The sequence below is a fragment of the Papio anubis genome, chromosome 1, assembly GCF_008728515.1.
Source record: "Papio anubis isolate 15944 chromosome 1, Panubis1.0, whole genome shotgun sequence".
In the NCBI taxonomy this organism is placed as follows: domain Eukaryota; kingdom Metazoa; phylum Chordata; class Mammalia; order Primates; family Cercopithecidae; genus Papio; species Papio anubis.
In genome coordinates this window covers 18,398,145-18,412,359 of record NC_044976.1, presented here as the reverse complement: position 1 = coordinate 18,412,359, position 14,215 = coordinate 18,398,145, and the positions used below count along the sequence as shown (strand labels likewise).

The following is a 14,215-nucleotide window of genomic DNA, read 5'->3' as shown; positions in this document are numbered from 1 at the left end:
CTCCCCCCAACGTCCTCTTGCTTCTGTTTCTGCTATGAAATGGGCTGATCCCAGTGTTGGGATTTTATAAAGTGTCTAGGAAATCAGAGGTTGCCAACCATTTGCTAGAAAGGGAGTTTGACTACTATTTTATGCCCCTCTCCCCCAAGAGTCTCTTTTCCTTTGGATAATAGTAGCCTTTATTTAAGGCCATTTGGATTCAGAACAAAAATGCAGACATACATCCAGCTAATTTAAGAATGATTAATGCTTATCAGAAAGACTTTTTTTTTTTTTTTTTTTTTTTTTTTGAGACGGAGTCTCGCTCTGTCACCCAGGCTGGAGTACAGTGGCCGGATCTCAGCTCACTGCAAGCTCCGCCTCCCGGGTTTACGCCATTCTCCTGCCTCAGCCTCCCGAGTAGCTGGGACTACAGGCGCCCGCCACCACGCCCGGCTAATTTTTTGTATTTTTAGTAGAGACGGGGTTTCACCGTGTTAGCCCGGATGGTCTTGATCTCCTGACCTCGTGATCCGCCCATCTCGGCCTCCCAAAGTGCTGGGATTACAGGCTTGAGCCACCGCGCCCGGCCAGCAGAAAGACATTTTTATGGTGACTTACGGGATAATTGGTAGCTATAAGTCATTGCTTATTGCTTACCTCTGCAAAGGGAAAAAATACCTACTGGGAAACAGTTTGGGGGCTTTTGGAGACTCACAGACTCCTTTGCTGGATTGGTAGAGTGGAGGTTTGTCCAGATCCATTTTCCTGTCTCTTTCAATTGAGTCACAATAACTTTTGAGTCCCTAAGTCAAAGATGTCAAAAACAGACTTCCTTTCCCCACAGTGAGTAGTGGAACTTACACTTTTCAAGGTGATAGCGCAGGAGGATACCCGTATGCAGGGATGACCACCTCTGCAGCCCCTCAGTCTGAAGATCAACCCCTGAGTGCGGCTCCAGGGACTGCTTGGGCAGCAGTGACCACTCCTGGGCTTCTTCCCCTCACACCCCTGTTTAGACTAAACACAATAGTGAGATCGAAGGCTCCTGAGCAAACTCCCCCAGACTCTATTTCTGTTTCTCTTCTTCAAGTTCATGTCTTTATTGTATTTTTATTGCAAATTTACAACATGCTTATAATTAAAAAGTAAAATAAATGAGTATATAGCAACAAGGTAAAGCTCCTCCTCATCCTCCCCAGACCCTAGTGTTTTCCCTACCTCCAGAGGTGACCACTCTTAAGAGTTTGATATACATCCTCTATACAACCTTTACACACACACATGTAAAACACCATAATAGAAATGGAACACAGGCTGGGTCAGGTGCGGTGGCTCATGCCTGTAATCCCAGCACTTCGGGAGGCCGAGACGGGCAGATCACCTGAGGTCAGGAGTTCGAGACCAGCCTGGCCAGCTGGCCAAGATGGTGAAACCCCGTGTCTACTAAAAATACAAAAAATTAGCCAGGCGTGGCAGCGGGCACCTGTAATCCCAGCTAATTAGGAGGCTGAGGCAGGAGAATTGCTTGAACCCGGGAGGCAGAGGTTGCAGCGAGCTGAGATCGCACCATTATACTCCAGCCTGGGCAACTACAGTGAAACTCCATCTCAAAAGAAAGAAAGAAAGAAAGAAAGAGAGAGAGAGAGAGAGAAAGAAAAAGAAAAGAAAGAAGGAAAGAAAGAAAGAAGGAAAGAAAGAAAGAAAGAGAAAGAAAGAAAGAAAGAAAGAAAGAAAGAAAGAAAGAAAACGCATGCTTATTGTGCAAAGACATGAGACAGCAGAGATGTATATAAAATGAATGTTGACTGTTTCTTTCTCTCTCTTCAATCCCAATTGCCTAGAGATAGTGCTATCAAGTGTAGTTTATTTTTGAGACACATAATTTTGTTATTATCCCCCTGTCAGCGGACATGTGGGTGGTTTCCAATTTTTTTATATCACAGATAATGCTTCAGCAAACCACTTTGTGTATGCATTTGTGCCCACTCTCATAAGCACCTTGTAGAAGCAAAAACAGCTGAGTTCATGTGTACTTGCCATTTAAAAAAATAATAATTGAGGATACCTTTCCTGCCTCTTAAGTATTTTGTTTCTCCTGCAAGATAGTAAAGGCCTGATGACATCTGGAGGGACTGGCATTTCTGGCTTTGAACTTTTCCCATTCATGTTGCATCAGACCCGAGGGTGTTCTGCCTAGGACGGTGGTTTCCTGCCTTGAGGGGGAAGACTATGGTTGATGGGAGAGCCTTGTTCCGAACCTCATGGGAACTGGGTATTCATCCGGGTTAGCAAAAAACTAGCTGTGTTACAGGAGCAAATCTAAACTTATTTTCTTCCCCAGGAAAAGGGCTAATGATTCCAGCTATGCCCTTTGCACTTCGCTTTGGGGATCTGGTGATATTTCGAATTCTCAGCATTCTAGTAAGGGGAGGGGACATCAAGGCAGCATCGTGCTCATTGCAACTTCCTTCTTCCTTGTTTCCTCATCGGCAGTGGCAGCCCCCACCCACAGCAGCTTCTGGCAGTTTCAGCGGATGGTCAAACACATCACGGGGCGGAGTGCCTTCTTCTCATATTACGGATATGGCTGCTACTGTGGGCTTGGGGGCAAAGGGGTCCCCGTGGATGACACTGACAGGTGGGTGCAGAGGCTCTGAGGCCACCTATCATTTGTTTTGCATTAAAGTTCAAGCTCGAAGCCAGAGAGAGGGTGTTAGAATTCTTGCATGGCAAGTAACAGAAAACAATGCAGGCTAATGGAAGGAAGAACTGAACGGGATTCGGAGGATGGGTCTTGAGAAACCCAGCGTCGGGGCCAGCTTCCTGAGTGTGTGATCTGTGAGGTTTCACAGGGCCCAGCACTCATAAGGGCCTAAATGTGGTTTGCTGCTCTGCTGCCGCCATCTTGAAATTCTTAATAAAGGGCCCCACGTTTTCATATTGCTTTGGCCTCTGCAATTATGCATCGGTCCTGCCCAGAGCTCTAGAAGCTGTTTCATCCTCATAGTAAAAGTGCTCTGCTTCCAGCTCTCCAGCTTTTAGGACTATAGGCACAGCACAACTGACTCACTAGTCCTAATTCCATATTCTAGGAGAGGGAATCCAAGTGGCCCAGTTTGGAGAAGTCGTCCATCTGGGTGAGGTTGCATGGCACAAACCTGCTTCCCAGGCCTACTCCAAAGGATGGGGGTAGGGGAGTGTGAGTTCCTAGAAAAAGTAGAAGTGGGTGTCATGTGGTGAGTGTGTGTGGGGGGAGGTAAGAAACGGGACAGTTTGCGTGTCATTTCATTTGAAGAAATAAGAAAGCAAAATGTTCCTTGCCACATTTAACCTAGTGTGGAGAAACATGTCCCCACAGTGGGGCCTTAAATATCACTCCTGGAGCTCAAGCCTTGTGGGTTGGGCTCTTGGAACCATGGGAGGACCTCAGAGCCCTGGAAGGTCAACTGATACTTACAAAATGCCCAATATATGCCAGGCACTGGGACTGGCGATTGGCACACGAACTTAATTTAATTCTTTCAGGGAATGCACAAGACAGTGATACCAGCCCATTTGACAGGTGAGGACAGTGAGTTGCTAAACCACTTCCCGAAGGCAATGCAGCTTCTAAGTGGCAGGGTTAGAATTGAACAAGAATTTGTCTGTTTCAAAGTTTGTCCCCTGTCCTTGATGGTCTGTAGCTCCACTGTCAAAGTCCAAAGGCTGATTAGAAATTGAACATCACTAGTCAAAGCTGATCAACAGCAGAGCCCTCACTTGCAGATGGGAATGGCAAGAGACGGAGACTGAAACATTTTTCTTGGCCTTTCAGGCCTTAGAATCCAAGCTTAAGTTTCTGCCTTCCTGTGCCTTGAGCAGTGGCTGAGGACTTGGACTGAGCCCATTCTCCAGATGTTATTTCTCCTGCAGTGCTCTCCCATCCAGCCCCCAGCCAACTCTGGGTGCCAAGAGTAGGACTATCTCTGCCTTTGCAGACAGTTGTCTCCTCAGAGACCATCACAGTGCCTGGCGCACAGTAGGTGCTCAGTAAAAAGTGTTAAATGCGTGAATGGACCCAGATTTGTGTCCTGGGTCTGTCATTTTCCAGCTGCCTACGTTTGGGAAATGGGCCTCTCTGAATCTCAGTCCCTCCCCTACAAAAGGGAGACAATGACTGTACTTCATAGGTTTCTGTGAGTAGCTGATGAGATAGCAACAGATACTAGAGAGGGCTCAGGAAATGCTACTGGTTATTATTATTATTTTTTATTTTATTTATTTTTTGGAAGACAGGGTCTTGCTCTGTTGTCCAGGCTGGGGTAGAGAGGCTCAATCACAGCTCACTGCAGCCTCTGTCACCCGAGCTCAAGCAATCCACCCACCTCAGCCTCCTGAGTAGCTGGGACCACAGGCTGGTGCCACTATGCCTGGCTTTTTTTTTTTTTTTTTTTTAAACTTAAAAAACATAGGAGGTCTCCCTGTGCTGCCCAGGCTGGTCTCAAACACCTGGACTGAAGCGATCCTCCTGCCTCATCCTCACAAAGTGCTGGGATTACAGGCATGAGCCACCACACCTGGCCTGTTTTTATTATTATTGATAATTCACCTCCCCACCTTCAATGCCTTCTTGCCTAGAGGAGGAGGCAGGTGAGCCCTTTCTAGACCCCAGATAAGGTCCTCCAGCAGATTCCCGAGGCACCCACTTCCAGGCACAGCCCCTCATTTCCCTCTTGTCTTGCCCCAGATGCTGCCAGGCACATGACTGTTGCTACGAGAAGCTGAAGGAATCCAGCTGCCAGCCTGTGTTGAATGGCTACCAGTTCCACATCATCAATGGCACAGTGGTGTGTGAGTAGCCTTTTCTGTATGGAAATGTCTTTTAACCTGGGCCTTTCCTTAACATTCACCTCCTCTTTGACCCAGAGATGTTTTAGAAAATGAAATGCTTCCAAGTGCTTGGAAGGAGGCAATCCTGAGCTTTTCCCTGATGCTCCAGAGCTTCTCGGAGTGTCTGTGCTCATCCTGCCCTGGTGTCTCCCGCCCATGGGTGTACTTCCTGAACTCTCTGGGAGGCCAGAGCCCTGCAGATAGTACATGCTCAATACATACTTGTTCACTTGAGCTTACACTGAATTTTGAAGCTTCCCTTGACAACTGTTACTATTGATAACGTGTTTCCTTGTTTCTGTCATGTGTTACCAAAACGGCTCAGCTGTCTTCCAGTTGGACAAATATTTATTAAGGGTGACTGTATGCCAACCACTAAGATAGGTGCCACCAGGGCCACAAAAGCAAATAGGTGGGAAGGGAAGGGGGACTCACATGTTATTGAGACCGTTCAAGGAGCCATGTGGACAAGTGGATCAAGTGCCCTGCATATGGGCCGTGGCCCTGGCATCCGGGGCGTGTTCTGCTGCTGGTAGAGTATGGGTATGAGCATGGCAATCCCTGTCTAAACAGCAGGCACATTCGGAGGCACTGGGCAGTGGCCTTTGGTGAGTACCATCCTTTCTAGCATAGCCACGGTGGGTCCTGGGGTCCCGGGCTGGGAGGGTGAAGAGCACCGAATAAAGAAGTGGCCCCTTACAGCGTGTAGCTCACTTCCTGCCTGGCCTCGTGGGGTTGCATGAATCGCTTTCCTTCCCAGGTCTATTTGTTCACAGCTGTGAGTGCGCCTTGGAGTTCCTCTGTTTCCTCCTGAGGTCAGGGAACCACCACCTCTCGGCCACTCATCCCCTAGGGCGGGAGATACATCCTCCATCCCGTGGTGGGTTCCAGGGCTCAGACTTCCGGTCTCCTGAGCTCCCCGCACCCACCACTCCAGCTCGGCACACACCAAGACCCAGAGTTAGGACTGTGAGGTCTCCCTGGAACCAGCTGTGTGGGTTGGGGCCTTGGACCCCTACACCGGGAGGACCTGCCTCAGTTTTCAGCCTGCTTCTTGGCCTGCACTACCCACTGCCACCAGGACGTGGTTGACAGGGAAAGAACCTTCTTTTGTTCCCCATGTGAGCTCAAGGAGACTGAGTTGGAGCTCTCTGGTGTGGTCCTTCTCAGGCCTAAAGCAAAGTGTCTTTTCTGTGACACCTCCAAGGCCATGTTCAGGAGAGGCGAAGGGATCAGGGTCTGGTGGGAGGGATGGGGAGAGGGCACTGGAGAAGTTGGCTGCCAGGAACCGGGTTTCCCATAGCCTCTTCCCACCCGTCTTTGCCACAGGGGTGGGGATGCCCGGCTGGCCCAGCCCAAGCCTCCACCCTGGGCTCCTGTGGACTGACTGCACTTGCCAGGGCTGGCCTGGGCTCTCTGTACCCAGGGAAACTTCTCTATTCAACGCTCTTCACCCTCCCAGCCCAGGACCCCAGGAGATGAGGGAGAGTGGAGCAAAGGTTGAGGAGCAGAGGCTGGAACCCCAGGCAGTGGCACTGCTGGGCGGTGGTGGGAGGTGCCGGCAGAGGCTGGGAGTTGGACCAGAAAGTACCTGGCCTGGGCTGTACTTTCTTCCCACGTTGCCCCTGCAGAGCAGAAGCAGCCAGTTGCTCCTGAAGCCTTGATCAGGGCTCCTGAGTCCAGAGCCCTGCTCAGGGCACTAGCGTGGGAGGAGGCTTCCGCATCAGTACCAGGGCATCAGCACCCGCCTCCCCAGCTGACCCAGCCAGTGAGGACCAGGCCAGCCTCTGTCATCCCCATCCCCACCTCGCCAAGCCCCTGCCTCCAGGAGCAGGGCTGAGAGCCAGGTGATCTGGGTTCTAATCCAGAGTCTGCTGCTGACACGTGCTGAGCCCCAGGCCATTGATTTACTTGCCCCAGTATTGAGTGAGCATCCACTGGGTACCCGCCCAGTGCTGGTGCTGTGCCAGGGGCCAGGGGCACAGAATAAAGCAGACCCAGTCCCTGCTCTTCTGGCATTCACAGTCTTGTGGAAACTCCAGAGCTAAAGTTCCCTTAGAGATCGTCCAGATCAGTCCCTCATTGTAGCAATGAAGAGACTGAGACCCACAGAGGGGACGAGTTTGATCCAAGAAACGGACAAGATTAAGATGCATGTGTCTTGAAACTTTTCAGTGCTCTGGAACGTACCGTCTGGCCTGAGTTGTGTGGGCTTTGGTTTTCTCATCCATGAAATGGGTACAATAACAGCAGCTACAGTGTATGAACCTCTGTGGTAGATGCTGTACACACAGCACCTGAACTCACATGATAAACCTCTGAGGTGAGCATTATCTCCCGTTATCAAGGAGGACTCTGAGGCTCAGAGAGGTTAAGCACAATCGCCAAGGTCACACAGCCAGGGAAAGAAGAGCAGGCGCCCTGTCTCACACCAGCTTCCCCTGTGGAGGGTGCTGTGTGTGTGCATGATTGGAGGCCCTCACACAGTGTAAGTCTCAGGATCTGCAGCAAACTGGTCAGAATGCTCTGCCCTGGCCCAGGGAAGGAAAGAGGGGCAGATGGAGTTTGCTTCTCTGTAAGGCCCCGGAGCTTTGTGTTCCTGCTAAGAGGCCTCGGAGTCAGGCAGCACTGGGTCTGATTCCAGCTCCACCCTTTGTATTAAGAGTTGTATTAATAGATTAATGTATGCATCTCCTCACCTGTGAAATGGAGATAATGTCTGTACTTCATAAGGCTGCTGGAAGGATTAGCTAAAGCAGCCCAGCTACAGGGGCTGGCCTACAGTAGGTGCTTCATTAATGCCCTTCCTTTTAGATGTGGAAATTCCTCTTTTTGTCCAAGTTTTCTTTTCTTCTTTGCTTACAGCACTGGGATTTTCTTAAATACTGTTTCTTTGAAGAGTCTGCTCTGTACTTGTGTCCATCGGGCTAAGGTCAGTGACCCCTTATGGAATAAAACCCCTTTCCTGGCCAGGCACGGTGGCTCGTACCTATAATCCCAGCACTTTGGGAGGCTGAGGTGGGGGGATCACTTGAGCCCAGGAGTTCAAGAACAGCCTGGGCAACACAGTGAGACCCCTCTCTCTACTAAACATACAAACAATTAGCCAGGTGTGGTGGTGCATACCTGTAGTCCCAGCTACTCGAAAGGCTGAGATAGGATCACCTGAGCCCAGGAGATGAGGCCACAGTAAGCTGTGGTTGTGCCACTGCACTCCAGCCTGGACAACAGAGTGAGACCCTACCTAAAAAAGAAAAACAAACAACAAAAAAAACTATTTCCCTATCCTCATTGCACCTCCGTTCAAAGAGCTGCCCCTGCAAGAGTTAACCAACTCCCTAGCCTCCCCTGAATTCTGAAATCCTGCACCCAGGCCTGGTCCAGGTTGCCTAGCAACCAGGGGCTGCTCTGGGATGCAGTAGGTAAGCAGGGGAGGGAAAGGAAGAAAACAACTTGGTCTGTCCACGACTCTAAATGTCACTGAGAGATCAGTGCAGAGAAAGGCCTGTCACCAGAGCCCAGGGCCTAATTTGCCTGGTGGTGGGGACAGCTGCCCTCAGGCCACCTGGGAGGTGGTTATCCCTTCTTTTAGTGGGCTTACATAAGTACTTGACATTTTTCCAAGGGACTTTAAGCTCACTCAGCAGTGACACCCCCTCCGCCCACATGCACATACATGTGTGGTACAGGGAGGAGAGATGGGGTTTCAGCCAACTGAACCTCCATTATCTACATCTCCCGGCCTCGGACTGCCTCCCTCTGCCAAAGCGGGAAGATGAAAATGGCAACTGCCGGAATTTGTATTTTGCAAAGACTTTTCTCATTTACTGCTGAATATATTCCTCATCTCAGCCTCCACTCACTGACACGCTACCCACCGTCTCTCCCAGCATTCATCTCTGCCTGAAATGATCTTGTTTACTTCTCTGTGTCTGTGTGCATCGACTCTCCCCCCAGCTAGAAAGTTCCGTGAGAGCAGGGAGCAAGCCTGTCTTGTTTGAGGGCACTGGTTCTCATAGAGCCCACAGAGAACCAGGCCTCTGGACTAAGCAGTGTGGGGGCTGCTGGCTTGCACCTCTACCCCCAGCTCCTAGCCACAGACCGGACACATGTTGGGAGCTCAATACTTGTTTGTTGAATGAGTAGATGAACAAAAGCACTCATGAAATAGGCAGTGCACGTATCTTTACCACCATTTGAAAGCTGAGGAAACAGGCTTGGAGAGGGAAGCAACTTGCCTGAGACCCCAAATCACAGAAGCAGCCTATCTGGCCCAAGAACCTGGCTTCCTGTCTCCTAGGGCTCAGCTGTTGGCACTGGCCTGTAGGCCATGTGAGTGTGGCCAGTAAGGTGGTCAGGAAGGAGCCCTTACTGCGTGTTAGGGCCAGGAGATCAGCAATGAGGAGGACAAAATCCTTGCCTGGAAGGAGCTTGCATTCCAAAAAGAACAAGAGACGGTAGCGTATTTATTAACAAAGACACATTCAGACAGGGCCAGGTGCTCTGAGGCACCTCGGACAAAGCGACAGCCTGCAGAATGACAGAAGTCGGGGGTCAAGGAGACAAAAGGGTGCCTGCTTTAGGTGGTCGAAGAAGGCCTCTCTGGGGAGGTGGCGTTTGGTCTGAGACCCCAGGGCCAATGTGCTAGGAGCAGAGGAGCCTTGGGAAGAAGGGAGATGAGGTTGGACAGGGGGAGACACACGCACCTTCTATGTCAATGCAAGGGAGTCATTGGAGCGTGTGAAGCAGAGGATGCTCTACTTTTGCCCCAGAAAGATCACTCTGGCTACGGTGCAGAGAAAGAAGAGTCAGGGAAGAAAGAAGGGCCCCATTAGGGGACTGTTGCAGAGCATTGGGAGGCACAACCACAGCCAGGATCAGCACGGTGACAGTGGGGATGGGAAGTGTCAGATGCCGGGAATGCTGTGCAGGTAGGGTCGGGGCCGGCGGGACCTGCTGATGGGTTCGGTGTGGGGTGTGAAGGGAACAGAGGCTGCATCCCAGGCTCCTGGCCTGAGTGGGGATTCCGTGTGGGGTGTGAAGGGAACAGAGGCTGCATCCCAGGCTCACCTGAGTGGGGTCTGTGGTGGTGGAAGGAATAGAGGAGCAACTAAAATGGTCTGGGGGAATGTGGTGGAAGGAACAGGCAACTGGCCTGAGTGGCAGGAAAATACTGAAGATGGGAAGAAAGCTGGATGATGAAAAGAGGTGTCAACAATGGAGTTTGAGACACGTGTCAGACATGTAAGGGGAAGGCAGGTGGACACGTGCTTATTGCAGTCCGGACCCCAAGGGAGAGGTGTGGGCTGCAGCGGAGAAATTGGGAGTATTCAGAGTTCTGACACTGAACAAGAACACCCCTGAGAGAATTCAGAGACAACCAGGGCTGAGGCGAGGGGCTCAGACCGGGACCTGGGCCAGCCACGGGCAGGAATGCAGACTTGTTGCCTCTTCTTATTTGTGGAGATGTAGTTCATGCAGCAAGAAAGGTGTTCCGAAGCCCTCCTTTCCTTTCTTCATACCTCAGTTTCTCCATTAGCACATTAAAAGATGCAAGGTCTGGAGTTAAGCTTGTTTTTAAAAGGCGACTTCCAAAGATGGTTTTTCTTGGCCTGGGACTGTCTCATCATCCAGGTCATGAAAGGCCCGGTCCATGGTTGAGAAATGCCGCAGACGTGACAGTCCACCGCAAAAGACTACTGCTCCAGATCAATTCTGGAAGGCCTGGGGATAGGGCAGGCCACTGAAGTAGAACTGGATGTCAGATGCATGCATTAGGAAGGACAGGAAGACCAAACGAGAAAGGGAGAGGGGGCAGGGAGAAAGGAAGGAGGGTTAGAGACTCGAGACGAAGGAAACAAGAGATGGAGAAGAAGAAGAGAGGACCAGAAGACAGTGAGATCAACAGAAAGAGAGAGGGATGAGAAAGAAGGTGGCTGAGGAAGATGAGAAAAGTTTCCAGGGCGACAGCAACTGGACCAGGCCCTCTGGTTGGACAGTGAGGCTAGCTGGGGGGGCCTGAGTTCAAGTAACCCTCACCCCCTGAGAGAGTGGGGGGCTACCTGGGGAGCTGGGCTTGATGCATCTGGAAGGATTTTCACAGAGGCAGGAGGGGGAGTGGGAGGGCAGAGGGCACCCAGGCGCTACAACAGTGGGAGCAGCGAGAGCCGCAAAACCAGACAGCCAGAGGAGTGAACATCCCTGGCAGATTTCCTGCGGGCGAGCAGAGGGGACAGGAAGCTCGGCGGTGTTGGCACAATGTGAGAAGTTCCAGGGAGGCGTGGGAGGACGGCTTCTGCAGGATGCAGACTTTGCAGAGGGAGAGTGGCAAACAGACTGACTGCAGCCAGCTCGGCTGGCTCCACAGGGCGCTGCTTTTTCTCCATGTGGAGCTGGAGTGCATCACCCTGAGAATAGCAGCAAGCACCCATAGGGCACCTTCTGTGTGCCAGGCACATCCAGACCACTCGTCGGTAGACACCAGCGATCCTCACCACCACCCCAGGAATGGGACACTGTCATGTGTTTCTGAAATGATTAGGTTTTAGCATCATTTCATAGACAAGGAACCTGAAGCTAACTTGCCCAAGGTCACAAACCAGGGCATCTGGTGGCCTCCCCTCCTCACTGCCAATCCTGAGAGTGGACTAGGGTGGAATTATCTGGAAAGAGAAAGCTGCACCTGAGAGCCCTAAACACACACGCACACACATACACACACACATGCACACGCACGCACATACACGCACATGCACAGATGGACACATACCTGCACACACATGCATACACACGCACACAGTGCTACAGCTCTGATTAGTAGGTAAATAAAACGTCCCCATCTAGTGGTGACTCGGCCAAAGTGCAGACACTCAACCCCAAAGGTCCATAGAGGCTTCATTCATTTCTTCTCTTATTCTTCATTCATGGTTTCTATTGAGCATCTGCTTTGTGCAGCATCTGTTCTGGATGCTGGGGACACTGTGATGGGCCAGATGCGGTCTGGCTTATGCTTCTTTGAGGGGAGGCAGGCACAAGCCAGGAAACCAATAAGAGAAGTTCAGTAAAAAGCACAGTGAGTGAGACAAACGGGTATGGAGGGCGTGGCCAGAGAGAGCTTTAGTTCAGGCAGTCAGGAAGCGCCTCTCTGAGGAGGTGAAATGTGACCAAGCCTCCAACAGTGGCAGGGATCCCACCGCTTGCAGATCCTTGGGAGAAGCATTTTAGTCAAAAACAACAGCAAGTCCAAAGGCCCAGGAACAAGGCAGAGCAAGACCTGTGACATGAAACAGCTTGGAAGCCCAGAGCAGGGAGGCTGGGAGAGTGGAGGGGGAGGGTGATGAGGGTGGAGAGGCTGGTGAGGGTGGCATCCCGGCAAGTGTGCCTGGCCATGGAGGCCACGGGAGGAGTCAGCCTGTCTTTCCCGAATAGGAAACCACACTGGGGCTGTAAGCCAGAGAGTGAACGTAACTCAGGTTACAGTTTGAGATGGTCCCTGCTTACTTCCTTCCATGAAGGAGGAAGAGTTGTTGATGACAGGGATTTGGGCAGTGGCCAAAGAGATGGAGAGAACAGGGCAGAGCATGGGCTATTTTAAACACAGAGAAGATTAGCGGGAACTTCTGGCAGACAGGATGTGAAATGTGGAAGGAGCAGGAGCAGCAAGGTCGACTCCTGGTTTCCTGAGAATGTGGGTGAATCACGGGCTCACAGGCAGAGGGAGCACTGGGATATCAAGGGTTGCCTTGTGAATGCCTCAAGTTGGAGATGCCTGAGACATCCAAGTGAGATGTCAAGCAGGCAGCTGGAAACAGGAGATGAGCTCTGGGAAAATGTTCTATCACCCTGGCCTGTGCACTGCCCGGGTGAACTCACTGAGGGCCCCTCCAGGCAGCCCACACCCCCCTCCTCCTGCTTCCTTCTAGGCTTCTCCTCATTCCAGCACTCATGGGATGTTCAGATGTGATCAGGGAAAGGCTTGGGGATGCAGGGAAGCTGTGGCTGAGAGCCCTAAACACGCACACACGCACATACACATACACAGACACATGCACACACGAGCATACACACGCACACATGCACACACATGCACACAAATGCATATGCACACACATGCATGCACACACATGCATACATGTATCCCTTTCAGTGGCTTTCCTTTCTGTCCTCAACCCTTGGCCCTTTGCAGTGAGCTCCCTGCTCCCCCCGAGCCTTGGAACCAAACCCTGGGGCTGGGCTGGGAGCCCCCAGTGACCCTCTGTGTCTCTGCAGGTGGATGCACCCTTGGTCCTGGTGCCGGCTGCCACTGTGGGCTGAAGGCCTGTGAATGTGACAAGCAATCCGTGCACTGCTTCAAAGAGAACCTGCCTACCTATGAGAAAAACTTCAAGCAGTTCTCCAGCCGGCCCAGGTGTGGCAGACGTAAGCCCCGGTGCTAGGGACACCACAGGGTCCTCCTCGTCATCCAGCGTCTGCTCTAGTGTTGCTCTTCCGGGAAGCCTTCTCAGATCATCCCCGACAGGCCCCTGTTCTTCCCCCGGGACGGAGGACAAAATGTCTCCTGCAGGGCAGCTCACCATTCAGCATTCTGACCAAGGGGACTCCTCAGCATCGGAGGACTGGAGAGCAGGAATGGGAAAGACGAGATCCCTGCCCTGCAGGAGCTGGCATTCTGTGGAGCGGGGAGGACTACAGATGCATGAATATAGAAGTAAGAGACACATTAGACTGTAGTAAGTGCTATGATGTAGTAAAACAAAGGGACGGGATAGAGATGCACCCGACCCCACCTCCCAGGGTTTCCAGGAGGGGAGAGGCCCCAGGATCTACCCCAAACTCTCTCTTCACCCCGACTGCAAACCAGGACGTGGAGCAGACTTGAGCGCCAGGCCCACACCCAGCTCTAGCTGGGAACAAGGCCACCACTTTCCTTGCCTCCCTGTGTCCTTACTTTTTATGATGTCATTCTTAGCTTTTCTTATCAAGAGACAGAATCTGTTTTCCCCACCTTGTGAATCTGAACTGGTCTTGTGGCTTAGTTCGGTCAACAGAATGTTGTGGGAGGGATGGTTTACCAGTTTTGAGCTAGGCCTCAGGAGGTCTAGGGCACGTCTACTCTCTCTTAGGATAGCTGCCCCCACCCTGCGAAAAAGCCTGGGCTAGCCTGCTGGAGGATGACAGCCCACCTGGATCAGTCGTCTCAGCTGATTTCAGACACATGAGAGAGAGCTCAGTGAGACTCAGCTTGTAGCTGACTACAAATGCATGAGGGAACCTGGCTGAGACCAAAACAACTGTCCAGCTGAGCCCAGGCTAAACTGCCAGCGTGCAGAATTGTGAGCTAAATAAAGGCTGCTGTTCTAAGTCA

At 51.5% G+C, this 14,215-nt stretch overlaps 1 protein-coding gene across 1 annotated transcript in view; it reads left to right on the top strand.

Annotated features, from left to right (window-relative positions):
• The window catches only part of PLA2G2C (phospholipase A2 group IIC), a 24,575-nt gene extending 10,360 nt beyond the window's left edge, over nucleotides 1-14,215 (top strand). The window contains exons 3-5 of the mRNA XM_009200889.4: nucleotides 2,476-2,620; nucleotides 4,709-4,812; nucleotides 13,120-14,215. Of these exons, the coding sequence (XP_009199153.1) occupies nucleotides 2,476-2,620; nucleotides 4,709-4,812; nucleotides 13,120-13,286 (416 nt within the window). The 3' untranslated portion in view covers nucleotides 13,287-14,215. The remainder of the gene's footprint in view (nucleotides 1-2,475; nucleotides 2,621-4,708; nucleotides 4,813-13,119) is intronic.